Source organism: Zalophus californianus, chromosome 15 (genome assembly GCF_009762305.2).
Source record: "Zalophus californianus isolate mZalCal1 chromosome 15, mZalCal1.pri.v2, whole genome shotgun sequence".
Lineage (NCBI taxonomy): Eukaryota > Metazoa > Chordata > Mammalia > Carnivora > Otariidae > Zalophus > Zalophus californianus.
The window spans coordinates 14,988,371-15,007,490 of NC_045609.1; the positions used below are offsets into that span (position 1 = coordinate 14,988,371).

At 44.3% G+C, this 19,120-nt stretch overlaps 1 protein-coding gene across 3 annotated transcripts in view; it reads right to left on the reverse strand.

Moving 5' to 3' along the window:
- The window catches only part of MAP3K21 (mitogen-activated protein kinase kinase kinase 21), a 57,307-nt gene extending 38,731 nt beyond the window's left edge, over window positions 1-18,576 (reverse strand). For 2 of the 3 annotated variants that reach the window (XM_027596490.2, XM_027596493.2), the window contains exons 1-2: window positions 17,597-18,428; window positions 1,610-1,790 (exon numbers count right to left, since the gene is read on the reverse strand). In XM_027596490.2, the coding sequence (XP_027452291.1) occupies window positions 1,610-1,790; window positions 17,597-18,428 (1,013 nt within the window). Of the gene's footprint in view, window positions 1-1,609; window positions 1,791-17,596 lie in introns of all 3 variants that reach the window. The other variant, XM_027596491.2, reaches the window with a different exon arrangement.
- Between the last annotated feature and the right edge of the window lie 544 nt (window positions 18,577-19,120).

Below are 19,120 nucleotides of genomic sequence, written 5' to 3' on the forward strand. Positions count from 1 at the left end.
ACAGCTAGGCGGCTCTAGTGGCCACTAGTTTCTACTCCTTTCCACAGAATCTCATGCTTTGTTTCTTCCTAATACCTACTTGGTTTTCAGCTGTCAACTTTTACCAACTTAGCAACTCTCTCCCCTCTTCTAACTAGCTGCTTTTACTGAAAATCAGACAACTGAACTTACAAAACAGTTAGAAATAAACATGTGGAAACAATCAACGACACTAAAAGGCAGCCTATGGAAGGGGAGGAGATATTTGCAAATGATGTATCTGATAAAGGGTTAGTGTCTAAAACTATAAAGAACTTATCAAACTCAACACCCAAAAATCAAATAATCCAATTAAGAAATGGGCAGGAGATGAACAGTCATGTTTCCAAAGAAGACATCAAGATGGCCAACAGACACATGAAGAAATGCCCAACATCACTCATCATCAGAGAAATACAAATCAAAATCATGACGAGATATCACCTCACACCTGTCAGAATGGATAAAATTAATAACACAGGAAACAACAGGTGTTGGCGAGGATGCAGAGAATGAGGAACCCTCTTGTCCTGCTGGTGGGAATGCAAGCTGGTGCAGCCACTCTGGAAAACAGTATGGAGGTTCCTCAAAAAGCTGAAAATAGAACTACCCTAAGATCCAGCAATTGCACTACTAGGTATTTACCCAAAGGATACAAAAATACACATTCAAAGGGGGTACGTGCACCCCAATGTTTATAGCAGCATTATCAACAAAGCCAAACCGTGGAAAGAGCCCAAATGTCCATCAGCTGATGAATGGATAAAGATATGGTATATATACACAAGGGAATATTACTCAGCCAACAAAAAATTGAAATCTTGCCATTTGCAGTGAGGTGGATGGAGCTAGAGTGTATTATGCTAAGCGAAATAAGTCAGTCAGAGGGACAGGTACCAGATGATTTCAGTCATATGTGGAATTTAGGAAACAGAACTGATGAACATATGGGAAGGGGAAAAAAAAGACAGAGAGGGAAGCAAACCATAAGAGACCCCCCCTTTTTTTTTTTTTTTAAAGATTTTGTTTATTTATTTGACAGAAAGAGAGAGAGAAAGAGAAAGCACAAGCCAGGGGAGAGGTAGAGGGAGAGGGAGAAGCAGACTCCCCGCTGAAGGACATAAGGCTCGATCCCAGGACGCCAGGATCATGACCTGAGCCAAAGGCAGACACTTAACTGACTGAGCCACCCAGGCACCATAAGAGACTCTTAAGGATAGAGAACAAACTGAGGGTTGATGGAGGGATGTGGATGGGGGAGGGGCTAGACGGGGGATGGGCATTAAGGAGGGTGCTTGTGATGAGCATTGGGTGTTATATGTAAGTGATGAATCACTAAGTTCACTCCTGAAACCTAAATAAATAAATAAATTAATTAATAAATTATTTATTTATTTATTTATTTATTGCTATATAATCACCGTAAAAAAAAGAAACAGATTTTGAGAGAAGATATCTCCAATGAGTGTATTGAAGAAAAGGCCTGCATTCTCTGTCACGTTCAGTTACTGAAAACTCTGGGACTCATTTAAAGGGAGCGTAGCAACCATTTTCTGCAGCCGTCTGCAAAAGCAAAAAGCATGGTGCTTACCTCCAGATGTCACTTCCCTTAGAGAACAAGGAAGACTTGATGACTTCCGGCGCCATCCAAGCATAGGTGCCCGCTGCGCTCATCTTGGTAGTCCTGTGCCATTCTCTTGCCAGCCCGAAATCTGTAATCTTCAACGTTTTATTGCAGAAGTCATCATGTTCTATCTTCTCAAGCAGCAAAACTAAAAAAATTTAAAAAAAATCAAAGGTGGGCTATTTCCATATTCTTATAATTTTCTAGTCACACAGTTTCCTTGGTATTTAAGACAGAGCCTTCACCTCAGTGAGCAGAGTATTTTACCATCTGGCCTTCCTCACATCACCAAATCACCACCTTTACTGGTGCCTGCGGTTATAAGTTTTTTTGTTTGTTTGTTTGGTTTAAATCCATAGGCACAACATGGCTTAGCACTCTTTATGAATGCTTCTTTTCATGAGAAAGTAAATGATTTCTAGGGGCAAGAACCATTTACTGCAGTATCATGGATAGGGTCAGAAGTCGGTGAGAGTTTCCCTGGTAAGAATATATTGTTTTCTTCCTAGAAGTTAGGTCCTGATCTAAATGCAGAGCCTTTTCTACTGAAGGTATTCAAGAGTATCGCAAGCAGATGACATGTCACCATAAATCCTTATTATCAAACAGTATCTTATAGTAAACTTGCAAAATGCTTATAGATTTTTAACTCCTAAAGGTATTTTATGAGATATGATTGCTTTACTAAAGCTCAAACCATAGCAAGAAGTAGACACTTTAGAGAAACATCATCCGGATGCCTGTTTTCCTGGCCCCCCAGCCTCCTGACAAAATTCAGAGCTCAAGAGCAACTTCCAGGAGCAGAACTACCACCAGAGTCAGTGCCTGAGCTCTCACGCAACAGTAGCTTAAATAACCATGCTTCTCCCTGTCTCCTCACCTGCCCCCGCATACTCTGCCCTTCCCAGCACTTGGGGTTCTTCTCTCCTCTCCCTGGTTGATTCTCCTCTGCCTACAACCATGCAGAAAGTTCCCTGGGTTTTCCATGGGGCTCTAATGCAGCCCCCTAACCAGAGTTCTCCTTCCCATTTGCTACAAAGTGGCGGCTTTAAACCTACTGTTTTTGCTACCTTTTCTCACTCCTTCCTTAAAATCCTGCATTCCAACTCACAGCTCCACTGCTCCACTTCAACCGAATCCCCGCCGTGTCCACTTCCCCTGCCATGACATCGCTTCTGGCCTCATTGCCACACACAGGCATGACGATTGTCCTAACCAGACAGGATAATGCATCTACCAGCAGATCCACTGTCCTAAAATGGCAGAGCTTTCCTTAATTTTTAAACCTTCCACACACACACAAACTACCAATATACCCAACACCATGGATGAATCTTAAAACCACCACGCTCGGTGAAAGAAGCCAGACGTCACAGGTTACAGATGATGATTCTATGTGTATTCTGGATGAGATCAGGGCATGCCAGTGGCTCAGGGCAAAGCTACACAAGAGAACTTTCTGGGGTGATGCAAACTCTCCATCTTGGTGGTAGTGGTGGTGCTGGTGGTTACAGGATTATATATTTATATATATTTGTCAAAACTCATCAAACTGAACACGCTGAGAGGGTGAATTCTACTGTATGTAAGTTATATGGTAATAAACCTGCATTAAAGACACACCAACTTTCACGTTTCCACGTAACTCAGAGAAAATGGCTCTCTCCCAAACTGCGGCCACCATAGCCTCTACATCTGCACAACAACCTACACTTCACCTTACACCATGTGTTTCCTCCACTTCAACTGCTCATCCAGCCCAAATAGCGCCCTCTTGGTGAAACCTTCCAAACACCCCTAAGCAAAGGAAATGATTCCTGCCTCCACACTCACGTGACCCTGTGTTTCTATTGCAGCCCTTACAAAGCATAAGGTAGGAGGAGTACTTGTTTTCACCTCTGACTTCTCCACCACACTATTAGCTCTGAGACAGTGAGTGTATGAGTGAGGGTGAGGGTGAGAGAGTGAGAGAGAGAGAGAGAGAGAGAGAGTTGGCAGGGAGAGGAGGACAATGGGGACAAACATGTTCGGTTCACATTCCTGTTCACGTATCTACTCTGTGTCTCATCTCATTCAGAGCACGTGCTGAATGCTCTCAAATGAACACAACATGCACATTCTTATACTTGCCCTTTGCTCATGCCAATCCCATCTAATTGAAATGAACAAGAAATGAATAAGAGAGTGGCTAACAAGTGTGGCATTTTCCTAGATGTCTTGCACATATCCTTTATTTCATTCAATCGTCACAAAAATCCCAAGGCATAGGCCTTCATTATCTGAAGACAATCAGTACTGAAAAAAATAAAGCAACAGAATGAATCCACTTAAACAGTAATCCAAATTTCAGAGTAAAGAGGGCATATGTGGGATTATTATTCAGGTTTTACCTTGAAAAATAAAATGAAAATAAGTCTATTTTAGCTTTTGGTTTTTTTTAAAAAAGGACGTTTGCATCACTGCTGTAACTATGTGCTAACTCTTAGAAGGATAAAAACAAAACACATGTGGGAGGTCTTTTGAATAAATTATCCAAACAAAATTGGAGAATAGCATAAGACATTCTTTTTTTTGATTTTTGGAACACGATCATAAAGAGGACCATTTTCCCAAATGTTAGTTATAAGAATAATGAACATTTACCATTTACCAAGTATATTCTATCCGTCAAATGCATTTACGGCTATTTTAATCATAAAGTCCACACTGCAATACAAGAGGTATTTACTGTTTACTATGTGCACTTTATAGATAAGGAAGCTGAGACATAGGTCTTGCGTAAGCGGTCCAAGGTCACATGGCTAAGGAGCCATGAAGCTCCAACAGTCTGACCCCAGAGACATATACTCTTAACTACTGTCAACACTGCGTAGAGGATAGCTTTTATCAGTTTTTCAGGAGAGCTTTATCCTTTGGAAATCTCTCTTCATTCAGGTGCCCATTCTCTTCTTTCTGATTTCCTATCATTGCAGAATTACTACCTGATCTCAGTGGAGGCAGTATGGTGGAGTAAGGAAGGACGTGCACTCCTGGGCCACACTGCTTGGTTCGGATTCCCTGCTTCTGTTTCTTTGCCTGTCACGGGAATTGTGATAATAGGTACCTCATGAGGCTGTAGTGAGCAAGAGACGAATACATATCAGGTGCTTAGAATAGTGCCTGAAAGAGCATTTTGTGACGATTACACACACACACACACACACACACACCCTTTATCAATAGGCTTGAAAGTGTTTCTAGTAAGTCTTTCAAAATCATTTTCATGGACTTTGGGGAACTCTCCTTTTCAAGACTTGAAATTTCACTTTGCAATGGATTCTTATTTTGTTTGCATTATATCGTCAAATGTTTATAATATTAAAGTCATAAAAGTCAAAGAGTTAATGCACCTGGAGAGAGCCAACACTAAATTTAAACACGAAGAGGTGTATGATTGGAGACTTGCATAAGTTGCCAATACTGAATAAATATTGCTGTGTTGTAACATTTCTTTCCCCATTGACCTTCTAAAGATGAGATTTAGAGAGCAAGAACCCCCTGTTCTATTTTTTTTAAACATTTTATTTAATTATTTGACGGAGACAGAGACAGCAAGAGAAGAAACACAAGCAGGCCGAGTGGAAAAGGGGAAGCAGGCTTCCTGCGGAGCAGGGAGCCCAATGCGGGGCTCCATCCTGGGACCCCAAGATCATGACCTGAGCCGAAGGCAGATGCTTTACAACTGAGCCACCCAGGTGCCCCCCGCCTGTTCTATTTTTATATCCATTACATAGATGATGGATCAGCTTTAAGGTGGTTTATATACCTACTCACAGTTACACAGTTGATAGTAGCAAGGCCAAAATTCTACCATTTTTCCTGCTTGTAATCTCAATGCTATACTATAAAGTGAAAGATGGAGGGGGGTGGGGGGGGAGACTCACTTCTGTTTGGAATAGCCCCTTATTCTTTCTGTTCATCTACACTGTACCTATTCTCAAGGCCCAGCTGCCTTAGGAAAACCTTCCAGAGCATCCTACAAAATAGGGACTATTTTATCTTCCCAGTCATCCATTACCCACATATTATGTTGTTTTGTCCATTATCTTTTTACATAAGACTTATTGCCCTAAATTATATACGAAGCTACTTACTCCTAGGAACTGAATTTTACAGATTTCCCCTGTGTCCCGCAAAATCACCTAACAAAGTATCCTCTACATTGACTGCTCAGTGAAATAGTTGATATTAGTGATAATTATCACTAGTTCTAATACTAAGAATATTGCCTACCACTTACTGATCCTCTTCTATGTATAGTCGTTTCACACATTTAATATCTCTTCTCATCTTCACACCATTCTATGAAATGGGAATTGTAATCTCCAGTTCACAGTCTAGAAATGTTATCCAAAAGCATGTGGCTACAATCCAGAGCCAGATTGCAGATCCCATCTCCAGACGATTTCCCCAGTGTTCCGCAAAACTGATAAAGCTACTGGTTGTGAGAAGGGGGCAAAACAACCAGATATTTCATTTTGTAGATTGCTGAAGAGATTAATTTTTTGAACTTCCCTTCTTTCCACTTCAGCTTAGGGTATATTTATTTCTCAGTCCTTACTCCTCATGAATATCAAGAAAAACAAATATCTAGTCCCTTAAAACCCTAAATACTTAAACTACAGAAACAAACAAACAAAAATCAAATCAATCAGCTACTTCATCAGCAATATTACATTTCTCCACTTATACTACTACTAATTTCACTTTTAAACAATGGTTATTTTTACCACCAAAAAGAACCCCAAATTAATGCTCAAAATGGCTTGTAGTTCTATCAAACTTTGTTTTCCAAGACATTTTCCCATGTGTCCTTCACCCTTACAAACATCCACATAGGAAGGCATGAGGAAGCACTGATTAAAACAGGCATAAAAAAGACTGTCCCTCCCCAGACCCCAGGAAGACCTGGCAGCCCTTGAGAAGCAAAGGCCAAGAATGCCCCGAAAATAAGTGAAAATAGAAATAAAAGTGAGAACTAACAAAGAAATATTTAAAATTGATCGCTTTCTAAATAAATGTCAGGGCACAATGTGCTATGAGCAGCCTTTGTACTGATGGTTTCAGAGCGTACCCCCTACCCGCCCCCCCCAGTCCAAATTTCCACAGGAGCTAAGTGCCTCCATACTTTGCACAGAAAACAAGTTAAAATAACACCGTGAATGCCAAACGTTTAGAGGTCCATGAAAGGCCCATTGTTTTGGATTCTATTTCAGAGGTGTTCAGCAGAATTCCTGAAATTCCTTATCTTTTGGGCAAAGTGACCGAAACCAAAAATAGCCAGTGTCCCGACAGGTAGCTTCGGGCACCTGGCCAGGTTTCAGCCTGAGGACTCCAGGTTGGCAGCCAACTTCCGCTTCCTGCCCTTCTCCAGGAAGAGCCTGAGCCCACCAGCCCGCCACCAGAAATTATAATGTACAGACCAGGCAAATAAACTTTTTTGGCCACAGAAATGGTAAATTCTTGTGGGTAACCTAGCGACGGGTGTTTGAGCCCCCTTTTGTGAGACTTCAGTGAAGATTTTTGACCCTTGTTAGCCCTGTTCTTAAACAATCAGCCTTTACAACCTTGTACTTACTCTACTTATTCAACCATGAGGCACGTGGTTTTTCCGGCTCCTTTGAAGTTCCACATTGCTATTTTCAGAATTATAGCATATAATGTATATTTTTTTAAAAGCAATTACACTGTATCCATTCTATTTTCTCAACATTTATGGGATTGCTGTGTCCAAATTCCATTTGAGTCAAATGGGGTTAGTTTCAATTAATCTTTAACTAGGAATGTATTATCAGGAAAAAAAGTCATAAGAAAGAAAACGGGTCTGAGAAAAGCTAAATGTGAAAGACTATAGTATTAATGAACACACTTTTCTCAGCCTAAGGAAAGTTACTTTGAGAATTTCAAGTCTGAAAACAACCACCTATAAGGAATAAGTGCTAAGTTTACCAAACAGCACCACATTTCGCGTATTTCTCTCCATCTATCCCTCACTGGCACCATGTTGCCTCCCCCACCATACACTCCACTCGCTCACTCACCAGTCTGTGGAGGCAAAGGCAAACCTTCCCCCTGGCCTTCAAGCCCCTTCTGGACCTCATTCGAAATGACCTCTTCAGATCCCGTGTCGTCTAAGATGAACCCTGCATCCTAACAATTCTGTGTACCACTGGCCACCTCTGAAAAACACAGCATTGCATGTGGGCACCTGCTGTATAGAACACTCTCCCCTCCCATCCTCCATGAAAACCACACCGGGCGGGCACCCCACTTCCTGCATGAGCATCAGGGTACCGGCACTGCCTTTCCACCATGGTGTTAACTGGGAGACCGCTTCAAATCCATTAGCCTTTGGAATCTCTAACGCCCCTTCTCTTAAAAAAAAAAAAAAAAAAAAAAAGAACAACTTCCTCACTCTCCTCCTGCTCCAATATTACAGGAGTCAATAAATTCTTTCTCCCCTTGGGCGCCTTCCTGCCTGACCTCAGCTAGAAGTTCCCATTTCTAATGCCCTGAAGTTCTATCATCATGTCTTACCCTACCTGTTCCTCTCACCTCTCTGATTAAATTAGAAGCAACTGGAGGATAGAATTTGCACCTAATTAACTTTATGTATTGATTTACTGATGTTACACAGCAACCATTCATATTTGTTAAATGAACGGGTACCTAAATACTATAAGGGGGAAAAATGAGTACAAAGAAGATGAGGTATCAGCTTTCTCACATGAAGTCAGCTGCTACTACAGAAAACCAACTCACCTCTGCACCCCTGAAACAGTATTAGGAAACAAAGACTATTTTAAAGAGAATTACAACAGAATAGTTATTTTGAATTCCCGTCCATCCGCAGCATTTGACCCAGTTGATCATTCTTCCCTGAAACACATTCTTCACTGACCTCCAGAGCATCCATGGCTCTCTGGGGCCCTCTTTCTTTTCTAACCACTCCTTTTTCTGATTCCTCCTATCTCCCTGATCTCTAAGTACTGCAGACCGCCAGGACTAGGGGCCTTGGAGCTCTGGTCTTTCTATCTACTCACTCCCCAGATAATCTCAGCCCACCTCCGGGCTTTAAATACCAGCCGGACGCAGATGACTCCCAAACTTACCTCTGCCCTGGTTTCCCTTCGATCTCTTGTCAACGTTGCAGCCAGCGCAATCCTGCTAGAAAGCAAATCAGATCCCAGTCCCCAGTTCGAAACTCTCCAGGGTCACGGTAAAGTCAAAGGTCTTGCGAGACCTACCAGACCCTGCCTGACCTGACCCCCCGCCCCCTCACGTGCTACTGCTCTCCTTCAGTTCTCTCCAGTCACACTGGCCTCCTGCTTTGGGGATTCTGCAGTTTCTATTGCCCCTACCACAGTGGTCTTCCCCAGATGACGCATTCCCTCATTTCTTCAGGTTTTCCTGATCAGCCACCTTTTCTGGAAGGCCTTCCTTACCCATCCAACCTAAAACTTCAACTGCTCACCTCAACAGATTCACCCTCTTCGATCTTACTTTTTTAGTTTTTCTACTAAAGCACTTACCCACTCTCCAACATGCTACATCTTTTATTATTTCTTGTTTGAAAGTCTGTGTTGTTTACTGGCATGTAACTTCCGGGAGTGGAGGAATGTGTTTCTGCTTTGCTCACTACTGAACACCTCAAAAGCCTCAGAGGGTACCTGGTGCATAGTGCACAAGATGGACTTCTCTGAAGAAAACAGAGAGGTGGTCGGCTAAAATAGAACTTCATTTTGCTCTTGTGCCACAAAGAAAAGCCACTGTACGGACCTTTTCATGGATGCCTACAATGCTCAGTTTTAATGAGAAAACTTCTTACACTTCATTGTGTGTGCAAATCTAGTTCAATATTTGTGTCCCCTTAGTATTTTCACAAGGTAGATACAAAGCAAACGGAGGAAGTCTTCCACAATATTCTACACTAAGGTATTAGTAAACAGAAAGCCATATATCTGATATTATTTGATTCAACATTTGCAGAAAACCTGAAACTAAATAGACTCCTTCAAATCGCCTTAAGCCAGTAATAACTCAAACATTCCTATATGCAATCAAGATACTTCCCCACATAGCATGTGATTTGGTCTTTTTCCAATAGCTTAGAAAAGCAACTAGTAATGAAACCTGGTAGTGAAACAGTTACAATAGCAACATAGTACTTCATGCCTCCTCCTTGACCCTCAACTTATCAACCCAAGTTACAAGCAGACCTGCCAAAGCACGCAGATGGCAACACTCCTACAGAGAACAAAGCTCCAGACTGTTTCCTCATACTGCTGGCTGGCCCCAGTCAAGCAAATTAGCCAAATCAAAAAGACCCTCACCCCTATGCAAGATGAACAAATATGTGATTACATGGCACTATATATTGCAGAATGACTAATGATAATGTTCTGAAGGTTATAAAGAGTTGTAGAAAACTTTTAAGTATCAATGAGTTCACACACACACAAATTAGGAGTTATTTAAAGCACTCAAAGTGTTTCTAAACAATATATAAAAATGAGCATAGTCACCAACTTCCACTTAGATTGTGTCTTACAGTTTTTTAAATACTTTGACATATACCAGGTGTTGGCAAACTACATCCCATGGGCCAAATCCAGCCCAGTGCCTATTTTGTAAATAAAGTTTTATTAGAACACAGCCACATTCCTTTGCTCACATACTGTCTGTAGATGCTTTTGGCTACAACAGCAGAGTTGACCAGTTGCAACACAGACCTTATGGTCCACAGAGCCAAAAATATTTATTACCTGGATCTTTATAGGAAAAGTGTGCCAACCCCGGAGAACACTATCTCACTTTATCCTCACATCACCCTAATCAGGAAATCAGGCCCGTGATTCACAGCTGGTGAGTCGTGGAGTCAGAGGGCAAACCTCAGACGCCACAATGACACTATTCGTCACCCAATGTTAAAGGAACAAATGCTTAGAGAGCAAGCCCAGGAAAATCTACCCATACTCTCACCTGGTGCCTTCTATGACCAACCATGCAATTTCATCAGACAGTTAACTGGATTTGAGATACAGTCTGGATTCATGGAAGGATTTATAGATCAACCCAGATAACCCTAAGAAGGAACCCACAAATCTGGTCCTTTGAATAGCAGTTTCCAAACTTGGCTCTGCATTTAAGTCATCCAGAAGCTTTATAAAAATATATATATTGCTGCATCAAAAGCTCAGCTGGATTAATGGTTAGATTTGTGTTAAAGCAAGTCAGTAAAACATGAATGGTAGAATCTGGGTGGTGAGTATGTAAGCGCTCGCTTCAAGTTCCTTCAATTCTATATTTCAAGATTTTCTAAATAAAATGTTAGGAAAAAAAAATTCATTGCTTTTTCCCAACCAAGGTCAACTAAATCAGAACATCCAAAAGTGAGACAGGGAATTTTACTTTTTAAAAGCTCACGAGGAGCTTCTGATGCTACATTAGGCGTAGGAAAAACTCCTCTAGAGTGCCATTTTATACCAGTAGAACTGATTATCTAGCCTGGGGCAGTCTCAAAGTAGGGACCCTTGGGCATCCCTAAGGTATCAACAGATTAAATGCAGAAGCAGATATGAACATCCACTTGTCTTCTATTAAGTCTGCCTTCAAAGTGAGCTTCAAAAGGGTAAAGCAATGCCACTCTCTAAATTTCTTTTGGAAAATAAGATTTTTTTCTCCATTTAAAATGCTATGTTAACATGTAATGGGTCTGTTGTTTTTATATTATTAAACATTTTTAAACGTATCATTTTAAGTTTCTAAGTTGGTAAATATCAATAGCTATAACCCACGTAAACAAGAGCTCTTTGGGGTCCTGATAACAAATATTTGAGAACTGTTCATCCAGGGGTAGATGGAGAAGATAAATGCTCAAGTTCCAGGATTAGAGGCTCTGATTCAATTCTCTGACAAGCCAGGTGAGCTTGATAAAGGCAATTAAACCCTGGCTTCAGCGTCTTCATCTGTAAAATGGGAATAAAGTACCGACCTCAAAAAGGAGCTGTGAAGAATAAGTGTGGATCGAGGTTGGGCAGTACCCAGTGCCTTGTGAGCATTAGATACAAGTGAGCCCTTTTGCCTGATATGACTATTCCTTAGTTAAAGCACCTGAGATGAAGCAGTATTTGAAAAAGATGAATTTTTAAAAATAACTAAATTCACACTGATTAGAAGTCACCTGTACAAATTTGTTTCAAGCTCCAAAATAAAACCAGCACAGCTCTGCCAGTCTGTCTAGGAACCCTTCCTCTGCCAGTCTGTCTAGGAACCCCAACACTCCTTTAATGGACGTGTGTCACCTTTTTGGAGGTCCTGAGGGCTGAGGAAGGTTTGGGGACAGTCACTCTGATATTTGGACTGGAAATCATCAGCCTGGCATGGTAAATCTGGTCACTGTTTTCTAACTCTAGTGAATCAGAGAGAGAAAATGCCCTTTACTAACTGACCAAATGAATATTGATTATAAAAACTAGGCTCCGGTCATAAATGATAAACAATTTACGTCAAACCAATGTCTAAGTATTTTAATTTTACTGCCCTACTGATAACCTATGATAAGTAGAGTCATAAAGCAAATTACCCCAAGCTTGTATTTTTTTTTTTCTGTATAGATGTTAATCTTTCAGCAGAGCAGACCACTTTCCTCCTCAAAACCTCCAGTGGTTGGCTCTTGTTAGTCTATCCGTGTTAGGATGGTGTTCAAGTCACCCACTCGCTGCTGGCCACATGCTAAACACCTGTTTCCTTCCCAGAAAACCCCTTGTCTATCTTTCATTCTAGCTGCACCCAACTACTTTTGATTCCCTGTTTTTATGCCAGTTTTTCCATGAATGCCTTTGATGGGGTAAAGAAACATCAAACAGATTTTCCGTCTGGGACTCTGTCCATCTCCAAGAGAGGATTTCAGTAGACAGTTTCAGAAATCAAGAAATTCAGGCTCAATGAGGTTATACAACTTGCCCAAGGTCACACAGCTCGTAAATGACAACACCAATAATCGAACCCAGGTCTGACGGACTTTGAAGGTGAAGCTCCTGCCGGTAACTGCACCGCTCTGGAGAAGTTCAACACTTGCATGCTGGTGCGAGAAGAGAAAGCAGGGCTCACAGACAGCTTCTGAAATGGATGGAGTGGTCTTCCCCCCTCCTCGTTCCTTCACCGTGCTTTTGATACACTTGATGATGACTACAAACACGTTCAGATGTGTAGAGTGAAGGGTGAGTTTGCATAATCCAGAACCAAATAACTGACTCCCCCCTTTACAACTGGAAAAAAATGAGTGGTGGCCTGTTATTTTTAATATGCAAGTATGAAAATGGTAGGGGATGATGTGGGGACCATTTGTCATTGCTGTTCTTCTAAAAATAAATCCTTTAGCTTTTTTTTGTGTCAGAAGCAGATTAGCTTTTGCCACCATTGGGGTATCTGTACTGATCTCCCTGTGCCCCCTGGAGTGGGAAGAGGCCATGGCATGAAGCTACACGTCTGGAATAAAAGAACAGACGAGAGGAGAAAGAAGATGCGTGTCTTTTAACTGATAATAGCGCAATTAATAGCTCCTCCAAATCACTCCAATGAGCAATTTAAGCACCTTAGTTGGAGATTAACATTTCCTATAATTTTCTCAAATAGTTCCTTTATTTACACTGTATTAATGAGAAAAATTTTTCAAAAAATTAGATTCCTTTGTAGTTTCAGTAAGAGCTCTAAACTGCATTTGGTACTAAATGTAACTATGTCTATTTATTGATTGGAAATACCACTGTAGATAATAATACATATAATAATTATTCCCCAGAAGGCTAAAAAAAAGTCAAGCTACAAAGATGCTTACTCATTGAAATAAAAAATATAAAAGTAAGGAGCTACCAAAATTTGTGGCTCAGTTTCTCCTGGAATGTTTATTTTTGCTAAAATCACCACCACCACCACAACACAGTATGCAATATTAAAAAAAAAAAATTAAGCCACACAATCTTTTTTCAGCCAGAATAAACAAAACACGGACTAAATTCTAATAATTCAAACCATCCTCAGTAATTCACATATCGTACTAGTTTATCTTCACTTCTCCTTGGTAACTTCCCCGAAAACCACTCCCTGTTCCTACCACCCTGGGTGAAACCACCGAGTTCTTTGAAGGGAGCAACCTTGACAGCCTTCACGTTGGCCAATTTTAAGTCCATCCTCCAGAGCAGTCAGAGGAAACCTTGTAAACACGGAATCAGATCCTACCACTCCTCTGCACAGAACGCTCCCAGGCTCTGGACAGATGGCACTCAGAGTGGGACCCCCGTGGGTCATGGCCACGAGCCCCACCATGCCTACCTCTACTCCTCCCTCTGCCTCAGCCTCCCAGCCTTCCCTCTGCTCCCCGGGAAGTGAGGCTCATTCTCCTTCACCCTCTCTTTGCCAGGATCTTTGCTTGACTCATTCTTCTTCCTCACCCACATCTCTGTGTCCCTCCTCAGAGCACCCTCTGTCCACCACCCCAGTCTGATGGGCACCCTCATCCTTGGCCCCATCACCATCTACCCCCACCACGCTTACTAGTATTTGCCATTGCATGGCTACCATCTAATCTTTCCTGCTAGACTAAGCCCAGGGCCAACAGGGATATTGTCATGTGGTTCGCCACTGTGTCCCTGGGTCCAGAAGTGACTGGGGGGTGAGGGGAGGGCTCAAGATATATTGAATAAATGCACGGTGATTTTTCTCTCTTCTCTGCATGCACAGAAAACTGGCCATGCTCACAGGAACACAAAGTTGCTTCATACTCCTCTCTAGTTGTTGCAAATGGATAGACTTGGCAAAGTACTTTCTACACACTTTGCATCCAGGGAGTGCCAGAGCCTAGCATATTTTAACAACATAAATGATGCTTAAAACTTGCTAATTTGGTTCAACTTTCAATCTTTTGCTGTTAGAAAAGGAACAAAGTTGTTTGTAACATCACAACACAGCTATTATTTTAACATAAACACTGTCTCCCACATAAAAGAAGACCAATGAGAAAAGAGGAAAGAAAACATGTCCAGAACCATATCTTCCTATGCCAAACTTAAACATTTGTTTTAAACAGTAATTTCAACTAACTTGGTTCCAGGTAGTTTTACACTGGCTCTTTGTGGACTCCAGAATGAAGATAAAATTCAATATTGATTTTTAAAATCAATTGTTTACATTATCATTAACTCACTACCACCATTAGCAAATAACCAATAAATTCAAACAAAACACACTGTAATAGGGTTTCTGCTGTTCTCAAAAGTCTGAGCAAGAAGTCATGGTTTCATGTACCACAAGAGAAGTTCCAAAGTGTCCGCATTTATTCACTGAATAAATAACACCAGAGAGCAAGGATAAGGCAATGTGCTAGGAACTGTGATTTGCATACTTTAGGCCCTATGCAAAATGTTCCTGTTATAGTCATTTAAAAACGATAGTAATAGTCATATTGTAACAAATATTTGGCTAGGGTAGTGACCAAGCCAATTATGTCTTTTTCAAAGTGCAACAATTTAAAGCAAAGGCGACCTTGCCTGACAATTGTGGAAATTAAAATGCTCCAGGAAGTTTGGCAATTTCTTCTGAGCATGGAAAGGCTTTCAAAAAACTAAGTTGCACCATATAAGCACCTCCAAATGACATATCTATCATCTATGTTCTGCTGTTCAAGTTTCCTGCTGTCGATAAAAACTATTTAACCATGTTATTATTCCGGGGTCATGTTATTTCTTTTTCCTATTTAATAGTATTGGTTCTTTGAAAGTTCTTAATTCATATACAAAGGTTTATGATTGGAACATGGATTAATCTACCCTTCTATGCATTTACAAACATTAGCAAACATGCTAATGGAACAGATTGTATGGACTTCACGCATTATCACAACTCAACGAAACCAAGTAAGCGTAATGAAAAAAATAATCGTTACAGGCCCTTTTGTTTTTTTGGTCTAAGGACCAATCTAACCCAAATCGTTTGCCTGTGCTGGTAATCTGATGTCCTGCAACAGAATCAGTCTGTAGAAGCCAGGTTCCATGTATATCACAGAACTGCCACAAATGCAAGCAATGATGCTCTTTTTTTGCTGTCCTTAAAATAACCTGGTTTTGCAGAAAATAACCAGCAGAGAAGGGCTTGCAGGACATCACTGGGGAGAGAGCCTATGGGACCCCGACAGGGCACACAGGCCTTGTTCTGTGGCAGCAAGTGAAACACATCTTTCACTGAAAGCACATTTTAGGAAATAAGCACCAACTGGGAGTGAAGTTTGTAGGGTTTGAAGCATTAACAAAAAATAAGTACATTGAAAACTGTGCTATGTCTTTACCGTAACACAGTCCAAAAGTAAATAATTCTGGAGTCCTTTATGTGGCCTCTGTTCGAACTCTAAGAACACACACTACCATGCCACTCTTTTATGCCATAGCTTGTTTGAATCTGCTTCTGACGCTTGAGCAGTTGTCCTCTAAATTATAAGGTTATGATTTATATTGGGGGTTAGCAGGAGGCACAAAATAAAATCCAAAGCAAGTATCCAATGCCAACATGTAGTTACCAACACTTAAATATTCTGACTTCCATAATGAAAATGCCACCCTCGTCATTTTCAAGTAACTTTCAGTGCTGAAGAATTTTGAATAGGAAAAAGAATCTACACAAACACAAAACAAATACATCATTTCTTCTTGTCACTCTTCTTCCTGCAGACTTGGGGAAGGAGAGTGTTTCCGTTTGGGTTAGCGCCTGTCCTAGCAGGTTTTACCAGATTGAAAGACATGCAGCTGTGGTAGGCCAATGCAAGTTCCGGCTGCATTTTTAATCATTCATGCAATTTCATCCCATCCTAAGAACACGAAGTGATCTTCAACGTTAAAGAACCAACTTTATTTTTTTTAAAGATTTTATTACTTATTTATTTATTTGAGACAGAGAGTGAGAGTGAGAGAGAGAGGACGCACGAGAGGGGTAAGCGTCAGAAGGAGAAGCAGACTCCCCACTGAGCAGGGAGCCCGATGCGGGACTCCATCCCGGGACTCCGGGATCATGACCTGAGCCGAAGGCAGACGCTTAACCAACTGAGCCACCCAGGCGCCCTGAAGAACCAACTTTAAACGGCTATCCCATTAGCTCTTCTATAAGGTGAAATTTAATAGGATTCGGGTTTAGCTCATTTGTCAGTTCTCTATTGACAGCTAGAAAATCCACCCTGAGTTATCAACAAAGTAAACGATACAGGCCAGGTCTTCAAGATTTCAAGTACTTGTGCAAAGGACCACGAGCTCGCTCTAAGCCTACATGTGCATGTTGGCACAAATCGGTGTTTCTTGTCTGGAGACGATCCATCAACACCGAAGCCACCAAATCAATGATAAAAGCATACTTCGTGTGCAGAGATATCTGAATGAAAAGTCTTTGAAAATGTCAAAGGACATGAAGCCAAGAGCGACCTCAGTTCAGCACTTGTAAAGCTGAAGGAAAGGAGGGGTTTGATGAAGCCTAGGAGGGCCATGGGTTCCTCATAATCCGAGGAAGGCTCCGGTTTGCAGTTCCACAAAATGACCCACTTATTGTACCTAAAGGCCAAAGAGCACCGTGAGGTTTCCAGAAGATTGTTTAGTCAGCAAGCAAGTCTGATCTGCATTTTTTTTTTTAAAGGCACCCAAAAAAGCAACAAAGCAAAGTCAAGGTAAGTGTGTCACCTGCCCCAAGGCTAGTAACCAAGGTTTAGCTGAACCTCCGGGCCCCGGAAGGCCAGCACAGAAGGTGCTGCGGGCGCCGGGAGGCTGACCCCCCGCCTCCTTCCACCTGGCTCAAGGACGGGAGGGGCCGGCCCAGGGCTGGCACCGAGGTGGGCTTCGTGGGGCCAGGCTGCGTCCCCCCCCCCACCCCCAGCCCACTTACTATTGCTGGACTTGAGGTCCCGGTGCAGGATGGACACGACCGCCTCCTCGTGCAGGTAAAGCATGCCCCGCGCGATCTGCACGGCCCAGTTGACCAGCACGTGCGGGGGAATGCGGCGCGCACGGCGCGGCCCCGGCGCTCGCGGGTCCGGGGCGGCGTTGGCTGCGGCCAGAGCGCGGTTGAGCGCTCCGCCGCGGGCGAACTCCAGCACCAGGCAGAGGTGCGGCTGCTGCAGGCACACGCCGCGCAGCTCGATGATGTTGGGGTGCCGCAGCATGGCGAAGAGCCTCGCCTCCCGCCGCACGCTCTCGGCCGCCGTCGCCGCGTCCTGCTCCGGGTCCCGGCGCGCCGCCTTCACCGCCACCTCCCGGCCCTGCCAGGTGGCGCGGTACACCTGCCCGAAGCCGCCGGCGCCGATGAGCTCCTTGAGCTCCAGCCGCTCGAAGTCGACGTGCACGGGCGAGCCGGGGCGCGGCGGCGGCGGCGGCGGCGGCGGCGGCCCGGGGCTGGCGGCCGGGCGGCACGGCGCCACGTAGTTGGCGGGGAAGATGCCCAGGCGCCGCTGCACCTGGCCGGCCCACCAGCCCTCGTCGCCCGACACGGCGGCGTCCTGGGACAGCACCTCCACCAGCTGGCCGCGCCGCAGGCTCAGCTCGTCCTCGCCGCGCGCCTCGTAGTCGTACAGCGCGGCCCACAGCCCCGCTCCCGCCGAGGCCGAGGCGGAGGCCGAGCCGCCGGAGGAGGCGGACGACGACGACGCGGAGCCGGCAGGGCCCTCCCGGGCCGGGGACACCGGCCTGTCAGCCGCGCCCTCGGCGCCCGGCAAGGCCATGGGGGCGGCCGGGAGGGCGACGGCGGAGCGGGGCTACGGGCTCAGCCTCCGGGACGGCTCGGGGCGCGCATGGTCCGGCAAGGAGGGGTAGTCGGGGACGCGGGGGTTCACGGGCCCACTACCCGGAGGCCCCGGCCTCAGCCCCCGTTCCGCTTCGTCCGCTTCTGCTGCTGCAGCGGTCCCCACAGCCGCGGGCGCTGTCGCACCATGGTGGCGCGCTGGGCCTGCGGCGGGCCTGCGGCTGGCTGGGCCTAGCCGCCGCCTGGGCCCGCCCCTCCGGGCCCGCCCCGCCCCGCCCCGCCCCGCCAGGACCCGTCCCGCCCCGCCAGGACCCGCCCACAGCGCCGGCCTGCCCCGCCCCGCCAGGACCCGCCCACCGCGCCGGCCCGCCACGCCCCCTTGGGGCCCGCCCAGACCCCCGGGCCCGGGGCCGCCTCGCCGCTGACGCTCCCGGGCTAGGGTGCGCTGCGCCCCTTCGGCCCGGGAGGCGGAGCCGGCCGTAGCTGCACGAGGTTTTCGAGAAAAATTAAACTAAGCCAAGGGAAAGGCTTTGGGGAGTCCACGATTCTCTAAAAAGCCGTGCCGCGGCTGAAGAGGACCCGGTTCGCTGGGGCGTGACGCGAGGGAGTAGGTTGCAGTTCTGGGAGAGTCACTGTGCATCCCAGAACTGGGGGCGGAACGCATCGGAGTGC